Source organism: Simochromis diagramma, unplaced genomic scaffold, assembly GCF_900408965.1.
Source record: "Simochromis diagramma unplaced genomic scaffold, fSimDia1.1 OVJJ01000802.1, whole genome shotgun sequence".
In the NCBI taxonomy this organism is placed as follows: domain Eukaryota; kingdom Metazoa; phylum Chordata; class Actinopteri; order Cichliformes; family Cichlidae; genus Simochromis; species Simochromis diagramma.
The window spans coordinates 25,306,656-25,334,344 of NW_024387492.1; the positions used below are offsets into that span (position 1 = coordinate 25,306,656).

General features: G+C 40.2%; 1 protein-coding gene and 1 long non-coding RNA gene across 4 annotated transcripts in view; both read right to left on the reverse strand.

The window, feature by feature from the left end:
* The window catches only part of LOC120724828 (NACHT, LRR and PYD domains-containing protein 3-like), a 35,822-nt gene extending 18,918 nt beyond the window's left edge, over window positions 1-16,904 (reverse strand). The window contains exons 1-2 of one of the 3 annotated variants that reach the window (XM_040017276.1): window positions 16,775-16,792; window positions 2,973-3,089 (exon numbers count right to left, since the gene is read on the reverse strand). In XM_040017276.1, the coding sequence (XP_039873210.1) occupies window positions 2,973-2,984 (12 nt within the window). In that variant the 5' untranslated portion in view covers window positions 2,985-3,089; window positions 16,775-16,792. Of the gene's footprint in view, window positions 1-2,972; window positions 4,278-16,774 lie in introns of those variants that run through there. The other 2 variants (XM_040017274.1, XM_040017275.1) reach the window with 2 other exon arrangements.
* Window positions 16,905-20,127: 3,223 nt separating this feature from the next.
* LOC120724839 lies at window positions 20,128-22,076 on the reverse strand. The gene is made up of 2 exons (XR_005694012.1): window positions 21,411-22,076; window positions 20,128-21,071 (listed from the first exon to the last, which is right to left on the reverse strand). It is a non-coding gene; the product is annotated as an uncharacterized LOC120724839 (long non-coding RNA).
* Between the last annotated feature and the right edge of the window lie 5,613 nt (window positions 22,077-27,689).

Here is a 27,689-nt window from a genome sequence, read left to right on the forward strand (position 1 = left end):
GTCTGAGCATTTTTGTGGGGCTTAATACATTTGGCCAGATTTCTAGAAATGAGAGCTGCTCCATCCAAAGTGGAATGGATGCAGTCTCTCCTAACAAAACCACGTTTCCTCCAGAAAGTTTCCCAATTATCTATAAAGGCCACCGCACCAATTCAATATTGATTTTAGTGACCTCGGATTGACGTAACTGGTGTCATTACTGCCAATGTGAATTATAATTTTACTAAATTTACGCCTACCCTTAGCCACCAGTTTTAAATTTCCCTCAGTTTCCCACAGGCAGTACTGTGTTTTGCATTGTGTGTGTGTGTACGCGCGCGCACACACACACACGTCTGGATCTTGATCTTAATCCAAAAGTAATCATTTCCTTCTTTTTTTCTGCTTTTATTTGTAAAGCAGTTGAAAAATCAACTTTTAGCAAAAAAATATAATTTCCATTAAAGAGCTTGCTTGCACATACTGCTGGATTAACCATTAAAGAAATATAAATGATTTAGTAATTACCTGTACTGATCATTTAGAGCAGATGTGGCACAAACCTTATACTGGGTGGTGCTCTAATAAATTTGTTAAGCAGAGTACATACAAACATGTTTTTATAGAATACGTTGCATTATTGAATTATTGCCAGTTAAACAAAGTGTCACATTTGCTTGCCTTCCTGTAAAAGTCACAGTCCATTGCTGCAATAAACAGATGTATTCAGGGATTGTGATATCCATGAGCTAAATGAGAATTACCAGTCAAAGAATCAACACTCTAGAAATATCTAAATGTCTGAAACTGTCCCTGTTTCACAGTGTTTGATGTCATGACTGTCATTATGTATGCAAATCCATCACATCACATAAATGTCAGTGTCTATTGTCATTCAGTCTTGCACCCTTAAATTCTCACCTCTATTCTGACATACAGCATTAAGCTTACAAATGGATCCTGTTTGACTGGTTGTGATTCTGAAGAACTCAGAGCATCAACCTAACAGGTCAAACTGCATAACATCTTCCCATGAAACAAAATGAAAGATGAAAAGCAAAAACAAAAACAAAAGCACATTCCATTATTTAATCAGTGCCAAAACCCAAACCGTCTTACACAACAGCTTTATTTCCTCACTGTTGCACTGAAGAGGGGACTGCTTATGGCATTATTTTTGTGCCACTATTCTGAGCGCACGTTAAAAAAAAAAAATTTGCAGGTGCAAGTGTTGCATTTTGAGGAGAAATTTATTTTGAGCGAAGAAAAGCTAAATTTGAGTGAACAAAATTCATTGCTGTGTGCAAAAAATGTATTTCAGTGTTTGCTATTATCCACACATACACAATAGCAGCCCCTCTCACTCAGTTTTTGTATTTGCGCTTGCTCGCAATGTGTTGCTTGCGCTCTCAACATTTCTGCCTGTGCGCGCTCAACTCTTTCTGTACACCGCTATAAGTGCTCTAACAAAATGTTAGAGCACTTATGCAAATATGTGATGTCTTGATAAATCGAGCAGATATTTGAAGTTTACACAGCACCATTCTCGCATGAAAATATCTTAAAAGTTTATTTTGTGACCCAGAAAGAGTAATATTTCAAACTCCGCCACTCTGTGTTTTTCTGCCACTGCCTCGTTTGAGTTTTGGACGAAATGGATTCTGGGATATTGCATTTCGTCATTTTGAGCTGATTGGAGACCAAAACAACTGATTGGCTGGTTTTGTGGCACAAATATAACAGTGTACAGAAAGAGTTGAACGTGCACGGACAGAAATGTTGAGAGCGCAAGCAACACATTGCAAGCAAGCGCAAGTGCAAAAACAGAGCAACAGGGGCTGCTATTCTGTGTGTGTATGGATAATAGCAAACACTGAAATACATTTTTTGCACACTGCAATGAATTTTGTTCACTCAAATTTAGCTTTTCTTCGCTCAAAATAAATTTCTCCTCAAAATGCAACACTTGCACCTGCAAATTTTTTTTAACGTGCGCTCAGAATAGTGGCATAAAAATAACACCATAACTGCTTGGACCTGGTGCATACAAGCTCCTAGATCACATTTACCAAAGACCTAGTTTTACTTTGGCTGGTTTACAGTGATTATTATTATTGATTATCTATTATTTCTTCACTTTCTAATGTGATTAATAAACAGGAAGAGTCTACTAAATCTGAATTGTTTAAAATGTGAAAACAGTTACCATTAGTAGGCGGACATTTAAAAAACTCCCCAAATCACAAAGCTGATCAACCAACCAACCATCCAACCCAATTATTTTCTGTGCATTATGATTTATGTGAAATGACCAATAAACTCTGTGTAACATTCTGATTATTTAAAATATACAAAATGTTTCAGAGAAACCAAGATTAAATTAAATTAAGATTTTTTTTTAATCAAATGACATATCTCATGTGTGATGCTGATTGTCAGTACATGTGATGGAATTTTAAATCTCATTATTCACACAATTTTTAATCCCAGCAGTTTATTTCTTTTTCTGTATCACCTGAAAACATTTTAGTGTTCAGTCTTTAACACGTTCACACACACTCTCTCTCTCTGATGGAAGATTTCAAGTTCAGTATCTCACCCACAAACACTCAGACACTCGTGTGGGCCTCAGTAAGGTTTCAGTAACCTTTTCTTATCTTAGTCAGTTTGAGCTCTGTGTAACTTGAAATATATTCTGTTTGTATAAAAGAATAAGTCCTAACCACAGTTTTATTTTCTGTGTTTCAGTAGAAATAAATACATTTTTGTTTCACAGGCTTCAGGTTCAAGTTTCTGTGAGAGTTACACAAAAATCTGAAGCTTTTTCTCATTGCATTTCAAAGTAATTTCATTATATTTAATGGTTTAATGAGCTGGTATTAAGATTTACCACAAAGACCGAATTCACACACACACACACACACACACACACACACACACACACACACACACACACACACACACACACACACACACAGGAGAGCCGTCCCTACCTTTCTGCTCATTGTCACCTGTAGAGAGAAAAAAAAAAAAAAAAAAAAAAAAAAAAAAACAGCAACTTCACTTCTCAGCTTCTGATTGTGTCTGATGTTCGTTCATCGCTGTCAACTCTTTGAAAGAAACAAAAAAACAACAACAATGAAAACTATTACATAAATCACCACAGATCTCAGTGGAAACAGGGTGACTTATATGAGGCGGGGCGCCTCATATAAGTCACCCTGTGCAGAGGGCGGAGATTGTTCCTCCTGTCAGTCTTGTCAAAGTGAGTCTAGGCTGAAACACAGAAATCATTCGGACACTTTAAATTTAGCATTTCACGCTGCCGCCCCATGTGCTGGGTTATTAAGGTGTTCAGGCCAATTAAATGACTCATTTTCATTGCTGTAATAGTTTTCTCTGTAGTATCAGACCATCAGCCTACTTGTGTTTAACATGCAGGTGAGGTCAGCTCCAAACCTTGTGTAGTTTGGATCAGGGCAGGCTGTAACCTGTTCAGGAATGATTTTCCTCCTGCAGTCTGAGGAGAAACTGACTGAGGTGTTTTTCAGTGGCATTTGTCCAAGCTTGAGTGTTCAGACCTCACACCTGATAGACTTACACTGACAGACACTGTTCACACACTGCGTTGTGGCTATAGTTATTTCAATGGTTACTATCAGTAACTCCAGCCTGGAGAAGCCCCCTGACTGACTGCACAGTAAGTGCAAACAGAAGGATCCAAACATGGAAGAAGAAAAATAATGCCATCAATCAAATTCAAACTTTTTTGTCTTTGCTGTTTTCCTGATTTGTTCAAACAGTTTGATGTAGCAAATGCAGCATCCAGTTCATCTGAGAGGAAAATGGTCCTAAGACTCTGAGACTGACCATAAATACCAAGAAACACATAACCGGAGCACAAATGGGCTTGAGGGCTTCAGGGTTCTACTCTCACTGACCAATCAAAGAGCTTTAGACTGCAAGTCACTTTAAGCTCTTTATCTGCCTCACATCCACAGCCACCCCTCAACCCAACATGCCCACTTTGGATGATATTTGGGATGCTTGCCCTCTGAATCCACGCACAGGTGAGACTCTCTCACCCTCACCTACAGACTGCTCATAAATGCCAAAAACACACATTAGTACACATGTGCATCACATACAAGCTGACTGCTGCTCAACAAGTATTTTTTAATCAGTGCAAACGCACAGTCAGAAGAACAGGAGAGAAATCAAAATGTCTGTGAAGGTTCTCAGTCATCCAGGTCATCGTAGTCAAAGGAGCTTGCAAAGAAAAGCGTCTGGACTTCTTTAAGTTACTTGAAGACGTTTCACCTCTCATCCGAGAAGCTTCTTCAGTTCTAAGGTCAAATGGTGGAGAGTCCCAGATATAAACCTAGTGGGAGTAACCCCCCACAGAGGGACAAAAGGACCCCCTGATGATCCTCTAATCGCCTGAGCCAAGGTGTGAAACTGGGTGTGGGTCCCAATCAGCCAGAGTTTCGGGTGAGTTCATTGTGAAACCTGGCCCCACCTTATCATGCGAATTCCTGAGATCAGATGGCCCAGGATGTGAGTGGGCGTTAAGGCGTCTGGGAAGGGATCTCAAAACTGGATTATAGATGGCAGAGAGTTGGTGTCGTAAACCACCGCCTCTGTTCAAAGATGGTCGCTCACAGTGGACATAGATGGCTTCTTTCACTCCTCTTTCAAACCATCTGTCCTCTCTGTCCAAAATGTGAACATTGGCATCCTCGGAAGAGAGTGTCCTTTATCCTTAAGATGCAGATGGACTGCTGAGTCTTGTCCTGTGGAGGTGGCTCTTCTATGTTGTGCCATGCGCTTGTGAAGTGGCTGTTTGGTTTCTCCAATGTAAGAGAAATCAAAACAAGTCAGAGAGCAGGTCACTGAAAACAGCACTTCATAAATGTGACCACACGACATCTCATGCTGGAGCTCCTGCAATCCGCCGCTAATTGTTACCAGCAGAAAAACAAGACTTACTTCGCGCAGGAGACACTGAATGAGTGCATACAGACATTTATGGGTGTATATGCTATGAAAAAGAAAGAAGAAAATCACTTTTCTGTGTGACGACTGGCCAGTCAGAGGCTGATCTTCCAAAATAGATTTCTCTCTTCTCCGTAGAGAGCATCTTTAAGCACCAAAGGGCTTTCTGAGCTTCCTGCTCGAAAATACTATGTTCAAGAGTTTTTCTCTGCAATTACACACTCTGTATAAACAATCTTGGTATAAATAAAGCTAACACTTGAGAGTGTAATTTATTTTTGGATTTTATTGCATATAACCATTCTGAAAATGTGCTTCAGTAGACATTTAACTCCAGAAAACCAGTAATCCACATATGAACATTATCTGTGCAAAGATTTATGCTTCTGGAGTGAAGCAGTGAAAGATTACAGCACTGTTAATGAATAGCCAGCGTTTTGGCATGTGGCACATTTTTTGCACCATCTGTCAGCTGAAATTTCTTTGGTATTGAACAGAAATATTTTAACTTTATTTACACACCTAAAAATGTTTGTATTTTGAATATTTTAATAAGAATACCCCTACACGTAGGTACACTGGGCATTTTTTCCTGTGCGTAATCAAGTCTTGGAAATGTCCCTTTTCCCTTTAAATTCTGAATGCCTGTAACTTCAGCTGTGACACTTCCAATTTAAATAATTTCAGGCCACTTTCAAATGTACTTTTACTAGCCAAAATTCTCGAAAAGATAGTAGCTGCACAGGTTCACAGACACCATGCTGGAAATAACTTGTACGAACAGTTTCAGTATGGCTTCTGCTCATTTCATGGTACAGAATCTAGTAAAAATCTCTAATGATCTTCTGCTGCAGCTGACTCTATCATCTATCTCTATCATCACTATTCTTATTCTTCTTGACCTTACAGAAGCTTTTGATACTATCACCCACCACATCTTTCTTCATAGACTAACATCTATTGGCATCAGTTGTACAGCACTCGCCTGGTTTACCTCGTATCTCTCTGGCCGTTCACAGTTTGTTCAATTACTCACTCACAGTTCACTATCTACTCCAGTTAACTCCGGCGTACTCCAAGGCTCTGTCCTGGGCATTGGGGCTTAAGAGGTTAAGAGTCTTGGAGTCATCCTCGACACCCTTTCCCTAAAAGCACATAGTAATAATATTTTCATCATTGTAATATTAACCACTTTTGTCCTTCACTGGCTCCAAACAGTACCACCATACTTGTCAATGCTCTTGTCACATCGTGTTTAGATTACTGTAATTCTCTTCTCTATGGTGTACCTCATAAATTTCAACATTAACTGCAGTTAGTTCAAAATACAACTCATTGCTTTATATCCAGAATTAGATCTACTGAACATAGATCTTAAACAGCTCCATTGGCTTCCAGTTTCTGCTTATTACTTTCAAGGCACTTCATAACCTCACTCCCCATATTTATCTGATTTTATCTATACGTACTCACCCCCTTGTACACTCCGCTCTTCTTCAGCTTCCCTTCTGTCTGTTCCCCCTGCTCACCTGACTACCATGGGATTCAGAGCCTTTAGTTGTTCTGCCCTGAGACTTTGGATGCACTTGCACCAGATCTCCAAACTACAAACTCTCTCTCCACTTTTAAATCGCTCCTTAAAACCCATCTATTCAGAATTGCATTCTGTTTTAGTCTATTTTTACCTTTTTTAGCTTTCATATTTGTTTTTTATTTTGCTTATGTTTCCTTATGTTTTTATGTTTTGTTGTTTGTTTGGTGACCTTGAGGGTCTTCAAAGGCGCCATAATGAACATCATCTCCCCGTCTCTGCTGTTTGTAAAATGCTTGAGTAAAATGAATGTTGTTGTTTCACCTTGGTTTGTTTTGGGGGGGGGGTTTGCTGTTATATAAATAAATCCACCATCATGTCACGCGCTCAGATGCAGGTTATCAGGGTACTGATCAGGAAATCATGGCTCTACATACATTGCATAACTTCTGTGGAACAAATCAGGTTAATCTCAATCTGCTACTTTGACAACAGCCTTTCGTTTTTCAGTTTTCATTCTCACTCAGCCTTTTGCTCACAAAATCTCAGGAACCTTTTCACTTCTGGTTTTTAAATCTGTGGCTTCAGAAGCTGGCAGATCAGAGATTCCTCACGCACAAAGCCAGCTCCAGAAAAGCTGGGATGCTGCTTAAAGTGTAAAAAAAAAAAAAAAAAAAAAAAAAAAAAACAAACAAAAGGATATACAATTTGCAAATTTCATAAACTCATGAAAAATTCATTAAATGTTTAAACTAAGCAAATAATCTAATTTTAGAAAATAATGAGGTTATTTTGAATTTCATGGCAGCATCTCAAAAAAGTCTGCAAGCAGCTCGGCGTGCCATCCACGCGTGAGGTTACAGCTCCATCACGCAGAGAAGAAGCCACATGTGACCACAATGGAGAAACAGCGCTGAGAACATCTGGAGCATCATGAAACCCCAAAAAGGATGAAGCAGAGCCAGAACTGCTTAGCAGCTGGAATCCTCCATCAGCCCAGAACAAGGCATCGTTCCTCTGTTAAAGTCCTCAGCTCACTGGTCCCCACAGACTGATGTTAGACAAGAGGAGCCGTGGACCTGTCCTGTTTTACAGCTGACTCTGTTTAAATCTCTTTTCTAAGTTCTACTGAGATAAAATATGAGTTTTTGAGATCCTGTTTGTATTTATATGTCACAGAGCAGCTTCTCTTTTTTGAAAGTGGTGTTGTGTATCAGGCTTCATAAGTGTGTACAAATGTATGTTTAATACATTTCTGTAAGCTGATGCTCTGATATTGTTGCGGAAAAAAGGTGATCAGAATAGTTTCTTTTTTCTAAAATCTCCTTCAAGGGCCAACACAGTGATTAGTGACAGATTCTCCTCCCCCTGTAGATACACATCATCACAAACATTTTCTACATGTTTGGTTTGTTTGTGTTTTCAGTGCAGTTCTCAGGAATCAGAGCGTCACCTGATTGCCTAGAACAAAGTTTCCACGGAAAAGGATCAGAGCAGTCAGACCTGCCAGACAGAAACCAGGGATGAGCCGAAGAATTCAGAGCAGGAAATGTTCCTCCTGACAGCATGGGAGCAGAGGGGTCAGTTCAGGCGGCGCTGCCTGACAACCCACACGTGACCTCTGCAGTCACTGAGTCTTAACCTGCTTGTCCTCAGATAAATGTTTATTAGTGAGGGTTTGGTTGTCACACTGTAGAGGTCAGAGGTCACATTGCAGTAAGAGAGCCACGGAGGCGTGTCTGCTCCTCAGAAGCTTTAAAGCTTGTTCACCCCGTGGCGTTGGATTCTCTGAAATACATCAGAGCCGCTAGGTACAGGAAGTGTATCGCTGCCTCCTCCACTTAAAAGGAACACAGGGTTTGAATTCAGTCAGTGTTTAGACAGATTAAGCGTAGGTCAAGGGGTGGGTACCACATAGGCAAACATACGATTCACAGCACAAGATTCTTTATGGTTTTATGGCCTGTGGCCTCCTCCACATCTCCCTCTGGACACAGGACTTTCTAACCACCCAATCACAGTCAATCAAGATCCCCACAGGGATCTGTACTGAGTGTCATTTCATCACTGCCCGATTGAGAGTGTCCTGACCTACAGGGGCAGCTCTGCAGAGACAATACCAAACACATACTGACCTAAGCGATATCTGTACCTCAGACAATGCAGGACATTAAAAATACAAGTCACCACGCTCATTTTCTTTATTACTACTGTTACTTCAGCCATTTTTAAGATTGTACAATGACAAATACAGGAACTTTGAGCGTTATTTTCTCTGCTGCTGATGTAAGAGGTTCCAGCTCCATGCAAACACAGAGCACAAAGCAAACCACTGCGCTGATGAAAATGCTGGTGTTTGCAGACTGGTAGAACATCAGCAGGAGTTCAGTGTGGCTCCTGAACAATCTCAGCACATCCTGCTCTGTCTCTTTCTCTGAAGTGCACACATGTTAGCTGGCCAGCACTAGGTGTATAAAACATGTGGTTATCCCAGCTGGACTTTCAACAAATCAGCAAAGATGCACAGTAAACAAGGTCAGACACCAACAAGGGACAAACAGAAAGATAACTTCATCATCCCTAATGTAGTAGGTTTATCAGAGAAACTCAGCAGAGTCTTTTCCAAGCATGACATCCCAGTGTACTTTAGACCCAGCCACACACTCAGAAACAAACTGGTTCATCCCACAAACTTAACAACGCAGTGTTTACTCAACAGTGCCCACTCACAGGCTGCAATCAGCATTAGGTAAATGGACTGATTCTTATATAGCGCTTTTCTATTCTCTCGGAGTACTCAAAGCTATGGGCTCAAAATGTGGTCCTAAATATTTTGTACTTGTAAATCAGGATTTGTATGTGTAAAAAAAAAAAAAAATTTGTGTGCGTAAAAAAGATTTGTATGTGGACTTAGCCAAAAAAAACCCTGCAAGATACAAGTACGAATTTTGACCCTATTTTTCTTCCTTTCATCGGATTGCTCAATGTCATGTCAATCACAAATGTAACAATCCAATCAGAGAACAGATGGGTTTGGCTGTCGGAGGGGCGCTTTTTTGAACTGCAGGTCTTTGAAGGGAATAAATGCCCTTTTACATGCCAACCCAGCGTTTTCCTTCATCACCACGAAGGAAAACAGTCTGTGGTCGTCCAAGTTTGGTGATTTTTGTGTCATAGGTCTACGTGTTTAATACAGGGACTTCCACAGCCTTTTCAACAGCACTGCGGACCGTGGGGTGGGGGCGGGCAGTGTTTTGGAAATGACAGTCTTCATCACAAAGCTTTCTTCGTTATGAATTAGCATAGATGTTTTTATTGAACATCTGAAGAACTAGCAAAAAAAAAAAAAAAAACAGAAACTTTTGTAGAGGACATAAAGTCAGAGATAGAAACGACAAGGAGCAGGTGCATCTAGTACAGGTAGAGCTGCTGCAAAAACCCACAGAGCCCAGCAGCCAGCACAACAAATTCTGGATCCTTTGCTTTTAGTTAGCAGTTAGCATTAGCAGCACATCCTGCGTCCGATGTGAAAGGACTTTTATGCTGCGCACTGTGACGCACACAACAACAAATGCAGCAATATATGACACACTATGTGAGTTACGGCCGGCAATGATCATCAATGATCATCCCGGGTCAGCCCTGACTTTGTGTTAAACTAATCCTAAAGTAATAATGGTATTTCTAACCACTGATATACCACAACTTTATCCTTTCAACAGCTACTGAAAGTTAGGGGACCTAGCTGCTATCGGATATTTATATAGAGATCCTCCAGCTTCAAACTGTATTACCCTTTGTTAAAATCTCCCAATTCTTTTAATCTTTGGGCTGAAGGAAGGACAGTACTCGGTGTATAAATGCTCAATCAACAATCATTTATTTCCATACAATTCAACATTTATGAGCATAAGCCATCATGATGGGGAGACATGCATGAAGAGGGTCACAGCAAATCTCAAAATGGTGACGGGTTACTCAGCTTCTTATAGCCTCTAGTGGCCCCCACCTAGTCGTAAAAGCCTAAACATTCACATTCTTTCTCTGTTACGGCGCCTAAGTTATGACCTCGGCTCCCTGTCTTTCTGCTCTCTGTAAAGGTGGGGGTATGGAATGTGGTCTGTCTCTATTATCGGCACAAGGTCCTCTGCACACAACATTCTCTTCATGATTCAGCAGTATGAAATGTCAAGAAACAGTGTAACACATTCACAGCAGATCAAGGGTACAGGGTAATGCACACCTGTCTAACAAATCCAAAAATGGTCACATGCTTTTAACCCAAAAATATAATGGAAACTAAGCTACATACACAGCACACAATCTAGACTAAAGGATATTATATGACCTACAGCAGTTAACATAATTCAACTACTTTAACTACAGATATAAGATAACATATGATAACAGAATCTCACACCTTCAAGGACCCGCAGTTCAAAAAAAAAAAGCGCCCCTCCGACAGCCAAACCCATCTGTTCTCTGATTGGATTGTTACATTTGTGATTGACATGACATTGACCAATCAGATGAAAGGAAGAAAAATAGGGTCAAAATTCGTACTTGTAACTTGCAGGGTTTTTTTTTGACTAAGTCCACACACAAATCTTTTTTTTACGCACACACAAATTCATTTTACACATACGAAACTGATTTACAAGTACAAAATATTTATGACCACATTTTGAGCCCATACAAAGCGCTCTATACAACATGCCACATTCATCCAATCACACCCATTCTCACAAGCACTTTATCTAACTACATTCATACTCCGATGGATGCATCGGAAAGCAACTTGGGGTTTGTATCTTGCCCAAGGATACTTGACATGCAGACTGGAGGAGCCAAGGATTGAACCACCAACCTTTCAATCAGTAGGTGACCTGCTCTACCTCCTGAGCTAACCCTGACCCAGGGGTAGATCACATAATAGGGATCATAATAGATCACATAATAGGGTGACGCAGGGTCTCATAATGGTACCACCTGACCTCTGCTGCCAATGACCCACAGCAGGGGTCCAGTTGCTTTTCTTTCCAAAAGCTTTGACTACCTCGTGAACCACATGAAGTCATCCCTCCACAATTTCATTGTACATGAACAATTATAATAAAGGACTATTCTATTCCCTCTGATAATCTGGACCTACTGCAGTTGCGGGCAGAACTAAGTGGCCTACAGAGGATGCTGTCTCCACCATGCTTTACCTCACTCTGACTCATCTGGAAAACAAGAACACTGATGCCAGAATACTGTTTATCACTTTCAGCTCTTTGTCTGGATGAGTTTAGTTTGTTAGCTCTCAGGTACCATTTGGACACATGAGAGCTAACAAGCCAGATCACGGGGTGGGTGTGGTGCTTTACATCATAGTTGCACCATGATGCAACTATATGTAAAGCATCATGGTGCTTTACATATAGTTAGGGCTGGACCAGGTGACCCTGAATCCTCCCTTAGTTATGCTGCAATAGACATAGGCTGCTGGGGGATTCCCATGATGCATTGAGTTTTTCCCTTTCTAGTCACCTTTCTCACTCACTATGTATTAACAGACCTCTCTGCATTGAATCATATCTGTTATTAACCTCTGTCTCTCTTCCACAGCATGTCTTTTATCCTGTCTTCCTTCTCTCACCCCAACCGGTCGCAGCAGATGGCCGCCCCTCCCTGAGCCTGGTTCTGCCGGAGGTTTCTTCCTGTTAAAAGGGAGTTTTTCCTTCCCACTGTTGCCAAAGTGCTTGCTCATAGGGGGTCATATGATTGTTGGGTTTTTCTCTGTATCTATGAAGCGCCTTGAGGCGACTTTTGTTGTGATTTGGCGCTATATAAATAAAATTGAATTGAATTAACATTTTACAGTTTTTATTATTGTTAAACTATTATTGGGGTGTTTAGGCTCTGTAGTGAGGTGAGTTAGAAACACACCAATTTTGATTTTGGTGTGAGATTTCATCTCTGAGATATCTAAATGTCTGACCTAATACGGAACTTTACATCTTCTTCTCTTCTATAGCCAGCGCGCTGACAGATTTAACTGTTGTGCATCCACATCACCTTGTAGCTTCTTCAGAAATGGGCACGACCAGTCAGACCAGCTTTACCTGCAGTAATAAAGTCGGTCCACAGCGTGCATGTCAACATTAATCATGAGCGGTCTGAAGGACGCAGGCTGGTTACTGTCAGTAGCTTCAAATGGATTTAAAGCAAAATCACTTCAGTGTTTCTAAACTGCAGGAAATTTGAGACTTTTTGTTGTTAATAAACAAGCTGAAGTTTCAGTAACTGTGCATTAAGTAATCAGGTTACATTTTACACAACTGAGTGTAAAATAAAACAAGCAAACCAATCAAACAGCAAAGATAACAGGAAGTAAACCTGATGACGCACAGCCAAGATATGTTAATCATGTCGGGGCAACAACATCCACCTGAGACATGTAAACTGTTCTGGTACAAAGCAGGTGAGCAGCAACATGAAGCTAAAGCTGGAACCAAACCCACTGTGATGGCCAAACCCATGGCCACACTCTAAAGTCAGTAACTGTTGTGTATTTTCATTTCTTTGTTTGAACACAATAACACAGTTGTTTCTTTTACTTCATACCTACCATGATCTGGGGAGTTGCCAGAGTTTAAAGCCCTTAAATACAAAGAGGGATAATTGGACCGTACCACCCTTCCCTGCTGAAGGGAGAGAATGTGTGTTTTCTTTAATTAAAAACAGTATTTCTACTTAATTAAATGTTTGAGTTTAGGGTTTAGTAGTTTTGATTTCCTTCTTTGGTGTTTAGTTTATTAACAAACCAGACTATACTGCATTGTTGGTTGTTTACAATTGTGTTTTGTTTAGTTACCCCTCATGTGTCATAGTGGTCTGATCAGCCATTATATATACCCTTGTATGTCATTTCATGTTGAGGTCAGTTATGTTTGTTTGGGCAGTCATTTGGATTGTTAAGTTTGCAGTTCTTTGCTTGAGTTCAGTTCAGTTCAGTTTTGTTTCTTTGACCTTTTTTATAAGCTCAACATTTATTACGTTTGCAAATATGATTTTGGGGGGTTAAATAAACGGAAACCCTATTTTTCTATGTTTCTTTGTTTTGTTTTCATTGATTTGGTTTTCAATTGGAAAAATTGTTAGAATTAAAGAAAACATAAATAAAGCTGGCACAAGGTTACTGACAGAATCTGACTTAATATGTTTTGCTGTGACAGAGGAACAAAGCAATTAAAATAAGGATGAGGGGAAATCTAGTCCACAATAGTAAAATGTCCTTTAATGCATCATCTGATTTACCATATGAAGGATTATCTAGTGCTGGTCCAGAGAAGGTCCCATGCGCTCTGACCAACCTCCTTTTCTCCCCTGCAGTCCTTGAGTCCGTGCAACATTGATTTATAAGGTAGAATCTCCACCAGACATCTGTCCTTTCTTTCATGTTTGGGGTCAGAGCTGATTTCTGGTGTTTTAAAGTAAAAAAAACAAAATAGAACAATATAAACTGGAAGCTGTAACTAGAGCGCCATGGGGTCTGTCTTCTAACAAACACACAGCAGGAGTCAGAGGGACTATTGTGCCTGACCAGTTATTCAAACAATCAGTTAAGACCACTGATATGTCTCTGTTGTCCAGATTACACCGCCGGATGGAAAGATGTTGAAGGAACAATAGTTAAAGGAATACCAGTTACAGCTTTAATATCGGACATAAAATTACAGAATAAAATACACATGGCAGACAAACCCATACTACAAATAATGATATCTGCTTGGAAAGAAGTAATAAGAATTTGCAGTTTGGAAAATGCCTCCAAGGTTTTAAGATGGTGTGCATATGATTCAGATTTTACTCCAAATCAGTACGATAATAGATTCAAAAACTGGATTTCAAAATGTATAACTAATTATTATTCATTTGTCCACAAGGGGGCATTCCAAAGCTTTGAATTTTTAAGGAGTAAACATGATTTAGGTTCAGACGATTTCTTTAGATATCAACAGGTCAGAAATTATTTTAATCAAAACTTAAAAGTTAACCTAAACGAATTACAATTTGTAGAAACATTTTTATTATTAACTAAACCTGGAGTGCAAAGCAAAATTATTTCCAATTTATATAACAGCATCCTGTGGTGTAAAAGTGACAGCACTGTGTTTATTAAAGCAATGTGGAGAAAAGAAGGTAATTTGCCAATTACAGAGGAGTGTTGGGCCACGCATGCAAGATACAGTGGGCTACCACTGGGTCTAATGTTTGGCGTGAATTTTGCTGGAAAAGCATCATGAGATTTTTCATCACCCCTGCTCAACAAAGATATCGGGGAACTGGTGACAAACGTTGGAGATGTGGGGGAGATGGAGCTAACCATTTCCATATCTTTTGAGATTGCAAAGTTATTTGCCAGTATTGGTCTCTAATCCATGAACATCTACAAAATGGTTTTTCATTTGTTTATCCTTTAACCTTTGAGACCATATTTTTGTGTAATGCACCAGTGGATAAATTGAATTACAATGATAGAAGACTCTTGTATATCCTACTGGCCGCAAGTAAAAAGCCTCTTACGAGGAGACGGCTTAAGCCTAAACCACCAATGATGGAAGATTGGATACATTCTGTACAAGAGATGTATACGATGGAATAATTGTCATTTTCTCTTAAACTTCAGAGGGATACCATCAACAGAATATGGTCTAAATGGACAGAATATGTTAAGCCTGTGAGGTGTGATTTTTTATGAACTATGCTTTTTTTTTTTTTTTACATTAAAGCCCTGAGTATTATGTGAACTTACCTGCCCTGCTACCTCCTAACCCAAGTCTTTTTCCCCCCCTTTCTTTTCTTTTTTCTCTCATCTTTTCTCTTTTTTCTTTCCAATTATAAGTTAAAAAATATGAAAGCAAAGACAGTGTAAAAAGCCATACTACTGTTATGTTCAATTGCTTTCTCAAAAAAAGAGATAATAATAAAAAAAAGAAAAGCGCTATAAGAACCAGTCCATTTACCATTTCCCTCAATCAGTGATGAATAGTCAGATGTTCTGGCTTTGCGGAGGGCTTTCTTATAAAGCAGCAAACTATTTCTCCACACTAAATGATCTTCTAAATTTTTGACACACCATTTCCTCTCCAGCTTACAAGTTATCTGCTTTAGGATACGAGAATTATACCACACCGTTAAATACTTCTGATTTGAGGCCTTATTTTTCACAGGAGCCACAGTATCCAGTGTCATACGTAGTGAGGAGGCAAAGTTATTAACAAGATAATCGACCTCTGTTTGAGCAGCGTTCAGGTAGCTGCTCTGCTCTGTGTTGGTACAGGGCATTGAAGATGATAACAGTGGGTGCATTATACTCTTAAACTTAGTTACAGCACTTTCAGAAAGACATCTACTGTGATGAAGTCTGCTCCCCACTGCTGTGTAATCAATTATTGTAAATTTAAATGTTATCAGGAAATGATCAGACAAGAGAGGGTTTTCAGGAAACACTGCTAAATGTTCAGTTTCTATGCCATATGTTAAAACAAGATCTAGAGTGTGATTAAAGTGGTGGGTGGCTTCTTTTACATTTTGAGAGAAGCCAATTGAGTCTAATAACAGATTAAATGCTATGTTGAGGCTGTCATTTTTAGCATCTACATGGATGTTAAAATCACCCACAATAATTATTTTATCTGACCTGACCACTAAATCAGATAAAAAGGTCTGAGAAATCAGAAATCTGTGTAAGGCCCAGGTGGACGATACATGATAATGAATAAGACTGGTTTTTGAGTTTTACAGCTAGGGTGGACAAGGCTAAGCATCAGGCTTTCAAACAAATTAAAAGTCTGTCTGGGTTTTTGGCTTATTGATAGGCTGGTGTAAAAAAATTGCTGCCACACCGCCCCCTCAGCCTGTGCTTCGAGGGTTCTGATGATTAGAATAACTCGGGGGTGTTGATTCATTTAAACTAACATAATCATCCTGCTGTAACCAGGTTTCTGTAAGGCAGAGTAAATCGATTTGTTGATCAGTTATTAAGTCATGTACTAACAGAGACTTGGTGTCACGATCAGGCGAATTACACACAGTAGTTCGGCGTGCCCGTGTGGCGTGCTGGCTAGACCAAAACACGGCGAAGGCTAGCGGTGGGTTGGAACAGACACGCAGTTATTCTAGTAACGATCAGTGCACGAAGCGTGGCTTCGGAACTGTCGTTACAGACGGAGAGCGAGCGGAGCCAGGATGAGAAAAAGGATCGAAGGGAAAAACACTCACGGTTGCTGAATCAGGCGGAGACTGACGTCGGCAAAGTTTCGGAGCTCCTGACATGAAGAGAACGATGTCTGAGCTTCGAACAGGTGGGTGGCGTCTCTCTTTTAAACCCGGCCCCGTGATCAGCTGATCACCGGCTGACACTTGGAAGAGAGAGACCTAATGTTTAATAATCCACATTTCACTGTTTTACTCTTTTGTTCAGAAGTGGATGCTGTATTGTTCTTTCTTTGTTATTTTTTATGTTTAGGTCATTTTTTTTGCTGGTTTTTAGTTTGTTTGTTTGTTTTTTTGTCTGTTTGGGACTTAACACAGTCTCTAGGGGGTTTTGGGGGGATAACAGGAGGAGAGAAGCTGTAGAGAGGAGTGCAAGACTGCAGCTCTGTTTCCTGGTCCCAACTCTGGATAGTCACATTTTGGGGGGTTTAATAAATTTGGCCAGATTTCTAGAAATGAGAGCTGCTCCATCCAAAGTGGGATGGATGCCGTTTCTCCTAACAAGACCAGGTTTCCTCGAGAAAGTTTCCCAATTATCTATGAAGCCCACATTGTTTTGTGGACACCACTCAGACAGACAGCAATTTAAGAAGAACATGCGGCTAAACATGTCACACCTGGTCTGATTGGGGAGGGGACCAGAGAAAACTACACAGTCCCACATTGTTTTGGCAAAGTTACACACCGATTCAATATTGATTTTAGTGACCTCCAATTGACGTAATCAGGTGTCACTACTGCCAAACTGAATTATAATTTTACTGAATTTACCTTTATCCTTAGCCAGCAGTTTTCAATTTCCCTCAATGTCACCTGCTCTGGCCCCTGGAAGACAGTTGGCCATGGTTGCTGGTGTCTCTAGCTTCACATGTCTGAGAACAGAATTGCCAATTAATAGAGTTTGATCCCCGGTGGGTGTGTCGCCGAGTGGGGAAAAACGGTTACACACATGAACAGGTTGGTGGTGTACCTGGGGCTTCTGTTTAAGACTATGCTTCCTCCTCACTGCCACCCAGTTGTCCTCTTTCCCCTGCTGCTCCGGGCCTCCCGGGGGGAACAGCTATAGGGCCTACGCTACCTTCGGCTGTACCGGCTACAGGGGCCTGGCCAGCTACGGGTGTATCTGGGGTGTGAAGCAGAGTCTCCAATTCAGTAATCCTATCCTTTAGAGCCCCCCCCCCAACAGCACCTGGCTGCAGCCACTGGGGAGCGCCATATTGCAACCTCCACAGTAACCAGAAACACGTGACCTCCACACTAACCGGAAACACGTGACCTCCAAACTAACCGGAAACACGTGACCTCCAAACTAACCGGAAACACGTGACCTCCACACTAACCGGAAACACGTAACTTCAGTTAAATCGACTTTGACAGCGAAAACAAAATTTTGGTTTTTTTTACTATTCATGCTGATAAATAAATTTGGTTCTAAGTGTTTTTTAACACTCTGGGTTTATTAAAAAAATCACCATCCCTTCAGCTTGTTCGTGGCAAAAGTGTCCATGTGTTATGTTTTTGTTTCTTTGCTACTTTTTCTGCATAAAGGTTTTTTCATAAATATAAACTAGTCATTACTTTTTACATTTTTAATCCTTCAAACACCTTTTTCTAGTACAATGCACTTGTTTGAAGACAACCTCAAAACTCACCATTTCATATATCAGCAGTGCTACTGGAAATTATTGTAAAGTCATCCCTCACAATAACGCGGTTCTACTTTTGCGGACTGTTTCGCTGATTTTTTTTTATTTTTTTTAATTTTTTATTACAGTACATTGTGTTGCGCGTTTTGATTGCTGTGGAACATTGTCAATCAACCTAGTACAGTGTCTCCTGTACAGCAGCGGTCCCCAACAGAGCCACGGACCAGTACCGGTCCGTTGAGTCGGTTTCCCTGGGTCTTTTCCTGTGTTGTGGTCGTGTGTCTTATTTTGAAAGAACTATTTACACGTTACCATAGCGACCAGAGAGCATCAAGAAGCAGAGAGGAGGATGTTACTCTCAATGTTGTTGGCGCAACAAGACGCTGCTCATAAAGTTACACAAGTACACAGCCGAATTCACGTTTATTATTATATTTACAAAATACCACAGTTTTTGTCTTTGTTTGTATCATTTTATTTTGTTGTATTTATCTGCAACACCTTAAAGGCCCGTCCGTGAAAATATTGTCTCACATTAAACTGGTCCGTGGTGCAAAAAAAGTTGGGGACCACTGCTGTACACTACTGAATGCGTTTAGCTTGTCGAATTTATATAAATCTGCCCACGAAACGTTTTGCACGGTTTCATTTTATAATACTGGACTTGTGTTTTTATGATGGGTTGAACTTTAAGTGTTTAAACAAAAGAGAAAAGTGTGAAAATGTTCATGCATGTCTGAGAAAAGTGTATAAAGCATGTAGTGAGGGGTTTTACAGTCTTAAAACATCTATAATACATCTATAATAATTGTAAAAAATAAAGTTGGCTACTTCGCGTAGTGAACATAACTCCCGCGATAAACGAGGGACTGCTGTATTATTAATAGTAGAGTCTGGGACATCTAATTGATTAACATCCACATTGATTATCATGCACTATTATTTTTGTTCAAGGAGAGCAAAAACTATAAAACTCTCTCTCAGCAAAAATGGACACTTTTGTGTATGTTCACAAAATTCTGTAAAATATATATTTATTAAAACATTTATCTACTTTCACCGACTTGACTCTTTAAATTAGCACCAGTCCTTTTCATCAAAACCATTTTATCTACATTCTTTTTTTTTACTCTTTAAATGCCAGTTAGGTTATATATAGTACCAGTAACGTTTCAGATAAAAAGGTGATAAAGTCCTAATGGTTTCATAAATCTTCCTATTTATTTATTTTTTTCATATAAGCATCGGGGGCAAGGCTGTCTTGCAATTGTTGAGGTTCACTAGTGTGCGTCCTATTTCTTCCAGGATCACTCTTCATTTGTAGGTTTTAGTGGACTCTTAGTACTGTGAAGTGGTTTTCATGGGACAAAGGCTTGTATTCCAAGATCTGGGAGATTGTAGAAATGAGCAGTAATGTCCTTCTTACCATCTTTCCAGAAAAATAAGTGATCTGGAAGCTGTTACGCTTACTTACAGCAGCAGCACTTTCTGCAGCTGCATTAAGTCCAGGACACATTTACTAACAGTATGTGTTGCTGTATGTGCTGCAGCTTTGAATCTTTTATTAATATATATTTTGTTAATATATTGGCTATGGTGTCTTGTTATGAAATGTACAAGAGTAAAAGTGTTAGCATGTGCTTCAAAGCTAAGTTTGACTGAGAAACTCAAAGCTCAATAGTCTGTATCAACAAAAATTCACTGCAGCCTGTGTAATATTTGATGCGTCATAATTTATTCCAGTCTATCTTGCAAATACATATTTGCTTTGCAATGTCATGCACAAACACACACAACTATTCGATCCTTAAGATCAAACCTGTGTCATTTTTTGGTCCACTGCAGTGTAGTAGTCAAAATAAAAAAAAAAAAAAAAAAGAAGTGAAGTGGCCACAAATGGCCAGGATAGAGCCCAGAGGGTTAATTCGTAAAATGTATAAAAATATTATTGATTACAGGATAATACATTAATGTTAATAGCAACTGTAAGCTTTTTACTTTGAAATTACAAGTATAAACAATGCTGTTACATTTACACTAAAAAAAATTTACTAGGAGTATGGACATAAAACAAGTGAACAACATTTTATAATAAGCTTAATTGGAATTCTGTACACTGAAAAAAAACCCAAAAACACATAAAAAACACAAACAAACAGCCAGTGCCTTCATCTGTCTATTAAGTGTCAAACATCGCATTGATCTGTAGTCTCTGCTCGTCAGCACATTTAAAAAGAGCTCCATGTCCTCTGCAAACTGAAAAACAAAGAAGTCCCTCTACACAAAAACACTGCAGATGACAGGCCAGGCAAACATCTATTGACCTGTTTGAATGCCTCCTCATCGTGTGAGCCTTGAAAATTTTTTTTTTAAGAAGACTAAGACCACAGTGAGGGCATTTCATTTTCATGGACTTTCCACAAGCCGCAGTTTCATTTAGCACAGAGGGTAGAGCACATGAATGTTCTACCGAAGATTCAGAAAATGGTTTAGATGCTGGAGACAAGACATCAAGAGGGAGATGGGGCTCCACGGAGAGTGCAGCGGGGAGCAGTCCTGAATGCTGACATGACAATAATTGCCTTGCCATATCCCCACGCTGTATGACTGTCATGTTGCAGACAGGGCAGTGAAAGTGCACCGGCATATCATTTTGTCTATACGAGAGAAAAAAAGAAAAACAACAACATGTAATTTAAATGTAGTTGTATAGAATGCAATCGGTTTATCTAACAATCAGATTGTACACATCAACAAAAATATCCAAGCCATCCTCAATAAGGAAAGCAAAATGGTGTGGATCACAAGAGCTGTCAAAAAATGTGGTGAACAGGAAAAAATATTTAATGAAAACACACTTTTTTCTCTTGCTGATGAATGCACTGAACTGTACAATGTGAAAAGCAACTTTTAAGTCAACAGAGAGACTGCAGAAGTGCTGAAAAGAAGTGCATATTTATAACTTTAACTATGAGGTATATTTAATACCAACATACCTTTGAAAAGCAAAGCATTTTTAATGTGTCCATTTATATGCTCCTCAATCTGTGCCCTGACAGTAGAGCTGAAAGTGGGGCACAGAGGGCAGTGAAAGGGTCTTTTGCAACACGTGTTGCATTCCTGCAATTCTGGCTTGGAGGCAGAATTCCAAATTGATATGTGCATCTAAAACAGAGAGAAAAACAGATAAACACCATATACACATTTAAGTTCAGGTTTTAGCAGAAATAACACGTTACAGTTAGCATGTAAGAGATTTGGGAGAAAATTCTTTATAAAAAAAAATTTACAAGACACTTTTATTTGTGACATGCATATCTATTTACATATAACAGACAATTTAACAAAGGCTAACTAAAATCTGGGCAATGAAAAAGCAGAACAGAATGGAATAGAGAATATTAGTATTTATAAATGTATAAATCTCTTTGTGACAAACTTTACAATGTTGATGCAGGTGGAATGAGAGACATGAATAAAGCGCAATATGCAGTAAATGGAACAATGTGCATTGATGTCAGATAATGAAAAGCAGTGAAGTGAATTTGTTCAATAACAAGCAAAAATCAAATACGTCCGAAACTGACCACTAAATCCTAACCAGAGGTGTCAAAAGTCAAATCAAATCAAATCAAATCACTTTTATTGTCACATCACATGTGCAGGTACATTGGTACAGCACATGTGAGTGAAATTCTTGTGTGCGAGCTTCACAAGCAACAGAGTTGTGCAAAATACAATAATGTAAACAAGCAAAATACAAGAATGGCTACATCTGAAACTAATAAATATATGTACAATATATAATAGTATATGCATTTCTGGATGTGTATACTAAATATTTTTCTACGTGTGTGTGTGTGTGTGTGTGTACGACAGTTGTTGTAACGCCAACAAAGTGCCAACGTAATCGTAATAAATTAAGGAGTGAGTACACAGAGAGTGTGCTTCAGAGGAAGCTAGTGAAGATCATACTATCAAAAACGAAGTTATCTAAAAGTTTTTAATTAATTGCTATGCACATATGCTACTCAAACAAACCATTGTGTGTTGGAACAGGAACAGGAAGTGATACTAGTGGTGGGCAGATCGATCCAAATATTGATTGTATCGATACCAAGTCGACATTGGCATTAGATCGATACTAGCCTGGTGAGATCGATTCTTTACTTTAAGTTCCGCTCTTGTTTGCAATGCTGTGCTTTTGGCAAAGACGAAACAGCCAGGTCGCCGGACTTGCCGCTCCTGTGTCTGCGCAGAGCAGGCACACTTTGCTACCCCTCCCACCTCTTGTGCTTAGATGTTGCACTGTCATGTGATGTGACTTAGGCTACGTTCACACTGCAGGCGAAAGCGCATCAAATCTGATTTTTTTGACCCTATGCGACCCATATCCGATCATGGTATGACAGTGTGAACGGCACAAATCTGATATTTTCAAATCCGATCTGGGTCACTTTCGTATGTGGTACTGAATCCGATACATATCCGATGTTTTAGAAAGCGACTGCTGTTTGAATGGTCAAGCGACTGCTGTTTGAACGGTCATGTCACATTAAATCCGTCTTTTACATCACTGACACAAGACAGACGCCAATTATCAGCGCCGGAGAAGCGCCCGATAAGACATTGCGAACGCTTCCTGGCCAACTGTTGGGAAGACAACGTTGGAGAAACGTGAACATTTTATTTGTACTGTGTAATCTGCAGATTCTGACAGAAATATGCAACTATCCTTTGAAGCACCGCTCTTCTCTAAAACAACAATAAGGATAATTATTAGGTTATTTACATTATTATGTAAATAACAAAATAACTTCAAGCAAAAATTGGGAAACGTAAAGTCCGAAGTCTTTATATTAAGGGCCATCAGTCAAACAATATTGTTTGCTCTGGGTCTAAACAGAGCGCGTTGTGGGTGACGTCTTCTTTTGCGCATGCGGGCCGCTTTGAGCGTTCACACTAGAGCGCGTTTGCTGTCGCATTTTATTTGTAGTGTGAACAAGCAGACAAAAAAATCGGATTTGATCAAAAAATCGGAATTGAGCATTAAGACCTGCAATGTGAACGTAGCCTTAGACACTTTGTGGGTTAAGTTTTTTACATATTATTTATATTTTCACCAGTTTTTTTGTTGAGAATTTTAATTGTAATTTTGCGGTACACATCACCACCACCAACAACAACGCAAGCAGAGCATTGTAGATGCCATGCAGGTGAGGTGCGACATCGCACCCAAAGGCAAAAATACTGTACTGTGTTGTGCTAAAAATACTGCAATATAAGTTGAAGTACTGATTCTACTTCTTTACTCAAGTAAGAGTGAAAAAGTACTGGTTGAGAAATGTACTCACAGTAAGAAAGTAAAAGCAGCTCTTTGAAGGACGTTTCTACCAGCTGTTTTTGTGCAAAGCTAACTGAACCTTCTTCTATATTACTGAAATCTATATGTATGTAATATGTATGTAAGGTAATCTATATTACCATAATCTTTTCTGGATTGTCAAGAGATTTATTCTAAAGACACTTCTTCAGCTGAGAGTCAGAGAGTAGAAACACACACGCTGCAGTTTTTCCTTGCAAGGGCGGTCACAGAGCGCTCACACCAAAGTGGGGGCCCTGTGATGTGCGCGTTCTGTTCTTGCACTTGTCTTTATTTATACACAAGAAGAGTAATACAACAATGAATACATTTGTTTAGTGGAATGTTGATACGTGAGCATGGGGTATGTGGTTGTGTATGTGTGTGCGTGTGCGGTTTATGGGAAGCAGCTCCTTTTCCTGGTAGGGAGTGAAAACTGCTTGTTCAGCTCTTACTGTGGGAAAGAAACTGATAATAACAGAACAAGTCTTATAGTGAACAACAGTCTAAGTCATCAAAAGGTTATTATGCAGTATTCTATCACATGCAAACTTATATCATTAAAAAGCTTATACTGACTACTAAATACAATTTTATATTGACATGGACATTTATTTTTTAGATGCCCCAAACAATCGAAAAGGGGCTTCATCAGAGAAAACGTCTTTACCCCAGTCCTCAGTAGCCCACTTGCTGTACTGTACTTTTTACAGACTATCAGTCTGTCCCTGATGGGTTTTTGTTTTTTGTTTTTTGGGGGGGGGGCTTTTTTGCTTCCCTTCTTGAGACCAGGCATCTTCCAAAAGTCTTCGCCTCACTGTGTGTGTAGATGCACTCACACCTGCTGCTGCCATTCCTGAGTAAGCTCTGCACTGGTGGCACTCCGATCCCACAGCTGAATCGTCTTTAGGAGACGGTCCTGGTGCTTGCTGGACATTCTTGAGCACCCTGAGACCTTCTTCACAACAATTGAATCTCTTTCCTTGATGAGAAGATAAATGGTTGATTTACATGCAATCTTAGTAGCAACAACATCCTTGCCTGTGAAGCCATTTTTATGCAACGCAATGATGGCTGCATATGTTTCTTTGCAGGTAACCATGGTTAACAGAAAGAATAATGATTACTAACATCACCCTCTTTTTTTAACACATCCAGTCTGCTTTTCTAACTTAGCCAGCGTGAAATAATGATCTCCAGCCTTGTGCTCGTCAACATTCTTACCTGAGTTAACAAGAAGAATATTGGAATGATCTCAGCAGGTTCTTTTATGGCATGAAATGCTGAATGATGAGATGCAGTGGAAATTTATTTTCTGGGATTAAGTTCATTTTCATGGCAAAGAAGGACTTTGCAACTCATCTGATAACTCTTCATAACATTCTGGAGTACATGCAAATTGCTATCATAAAAACTAAAGCGGCAAACTTTATGAAACTTTATAACAGTATTTATAACAGTATGTTTGCACTGAAGCACCGCAGCAATTTCCTAATGTTGTAAACCCGCTCAACATTTGGCAATAAAACCCTTTCTGATTCTGATTCTGAAAACCAATACTTGTGTCATTCTCAAAACTTTTGGCCACGACTGTACACTGTTTATGGTGTCTTCATATTAGACACTATACAACCATCATCAGCTAAAATTCATATGAATCTCTGCGAGACAAGGTTTTTGTACAGTGAAATTATTCTGCAGATCATCAGAATGAAAAGTTAGTGACCATGTCTGCATAGCCCCTTCTAGTATGCTTTCATGACATTATTGTGTGTTGGGTGGTGCTCAGGCCTATCGAGACTGAAAAGCGGGACATTGAATGTCACCTAGCTGAATCTTCAACTAATCACCACCTGGTGGTGAATTGGATCAGGAGGCGGGGGAGCATGCCGGACTGCTGCAAGGAGCTGCGGCTGCAAGATGGTTGGTGCCTGTCGTGATCAAACTTAAGAGGGATCCTGTCGGCCTAGGATAGCCATCAGGTGGTGGCCTCCAGCTCTCACTGGAGAATTTCACAGCTGAGTGTAGAGCAGGAGGAATGAGAGTCAAAACCTCCAAATCTGTGGCCACGATCCTCAGACAGAAAACAGTGGGGTGCCCACTCTGGATGAGTAGCTGCACCACGTGGATGACTTTGGGTATCTCAGGGTCCTGTTCACGAGTGAGCGAAGAGTGGAACAAGAGATCAACAGCTGCAGTGATGCGGACGCTGTATCAGTCTATCGTGGTGAAGAGTCATTCAAGACAGGCTCAGGGTAGAGCTGCTGCTCATCCACATCGAAAGCAGCCAGTTGGTGGTTTCAATTCTTCCTCAGAGGCCCGACTTAACGCTTGGCATAACTGTTGCTGGGTTGTCTAACCTGAGGTCTGTTCTGTAGCAAATGCAGAAAAAAAAATGTTTTAAGAAAGCAAATAGGTTGGTTTTCTAAAGAATATGATTATTTGCTCACACCAGGTGAGATGAGCCCTTTGTCACAAGTGGAGAGGTCAGTGAAGATGGTCATCTGGAGGTTCAAGGTCATTGCCTCTCCAACCCACATCCACTGCCACTGTACTTAAGGAAACTTGGGACAATGTTAAAGACTTTCTTCAGGCAGTAATGGAAACAAGCCATCCTTAAAAAACTACAACACACCAGCTCAGGTGTTTGAATGCAAAACAAATGTGTTGTTTGAGTTAGAGACTGCACCTGGCTGAACTATAAATATATTTACAGTGGTCCCTTGCTATAATGCGGTTCACCTTTCGCAGCCTTATCTCATAGTGGACAGCTAATTTTTTTGTGTGCAATTTTTCATGTTTTGTTGTTTTTTTTGTGTGTGTGTGTGTTTTTTAACAGGGCATTGTGTTATGCATCCTTTTTTTTTTCTTTTTTTCTTTTTTTTTTGCCTGTCCTGTTTGGCTCTTTTGCCATCAGAATTATTGTCTAAAGGCGAAGAACGATGCCCAACGGATTTACTTTACCAAATTGACCATCCCGGCCTTGCCGTAATGGTCCATTTGATTCACCTTTTATTGTTTATTTTATTTTCACTTGCTGAATACGGGACAGATTTGACTGGGGGAAAGAAGGGGAGAAAGAAAGAGGGAAAGAAAAACAGCTGAGAAGAGGGACGGGGGAGAAGGGCAAAAAACAAAAACCAACAGAATAAGCAGAGGGGAAAAAAATGCATATATCGATCACCTGGATCACCTGTTGAGAAAGAAAAAAGAAAACAAGCAGAAGAAAATGAGAGTAATAGAATACACAACATCACAATGATATATGGGAATATGACAGTAAATACTAAATATTAAACATTATTGTGCAGCAAGTAAGATCGACAGCATACAGTGAGGTAGGAGCCAAAAAGGGTGTAGTTTGTGGGTGTGATCACCCGTGTGTACACCTGTGAGCATGGACGCGCTTGTTTTTTTAAAAGGTTCCTTCATGTAATGATCTGCTAGAGGGTGTGGGGAGCCACTGCCCCGTCCTCCAGGGCATGAAGCACGTATGGAGGAGATCAAAACTCCAGACATCCAGAGGCCCCCAGAACACAAGAGACCAAGGAAGACCAACAGAGGGGCAGCCGCGCCACTGTCCCAGTAAGAGCTGAGGAGACTCCCAGATGAGGGGTCACTCAGCAGCCACGGAGCAGAAGCCAGGGGGGGTTGCAGTGACGCACCCGTGAGCTCCGCCGGCAGCCAGCTGTGCCAGAGTGACCGAGCCCCAGGCCGAGAGGCCGGGGGCACCCCACCTCCGAAGTGGCCCGAGCGAGCCCCAGGCTCCAGGCCCAGATAAGCGGCCGCCAAGGAGTGAGCCGGTGTGTACCTGGACGCCCATCCCCGGACACAAAGAACCACCAACGCACCGATGTCTGAGGGAGTCTGCCACCGGCAGGGGAAGTGGTGGGGGAGATAGGCCTCCAAACCT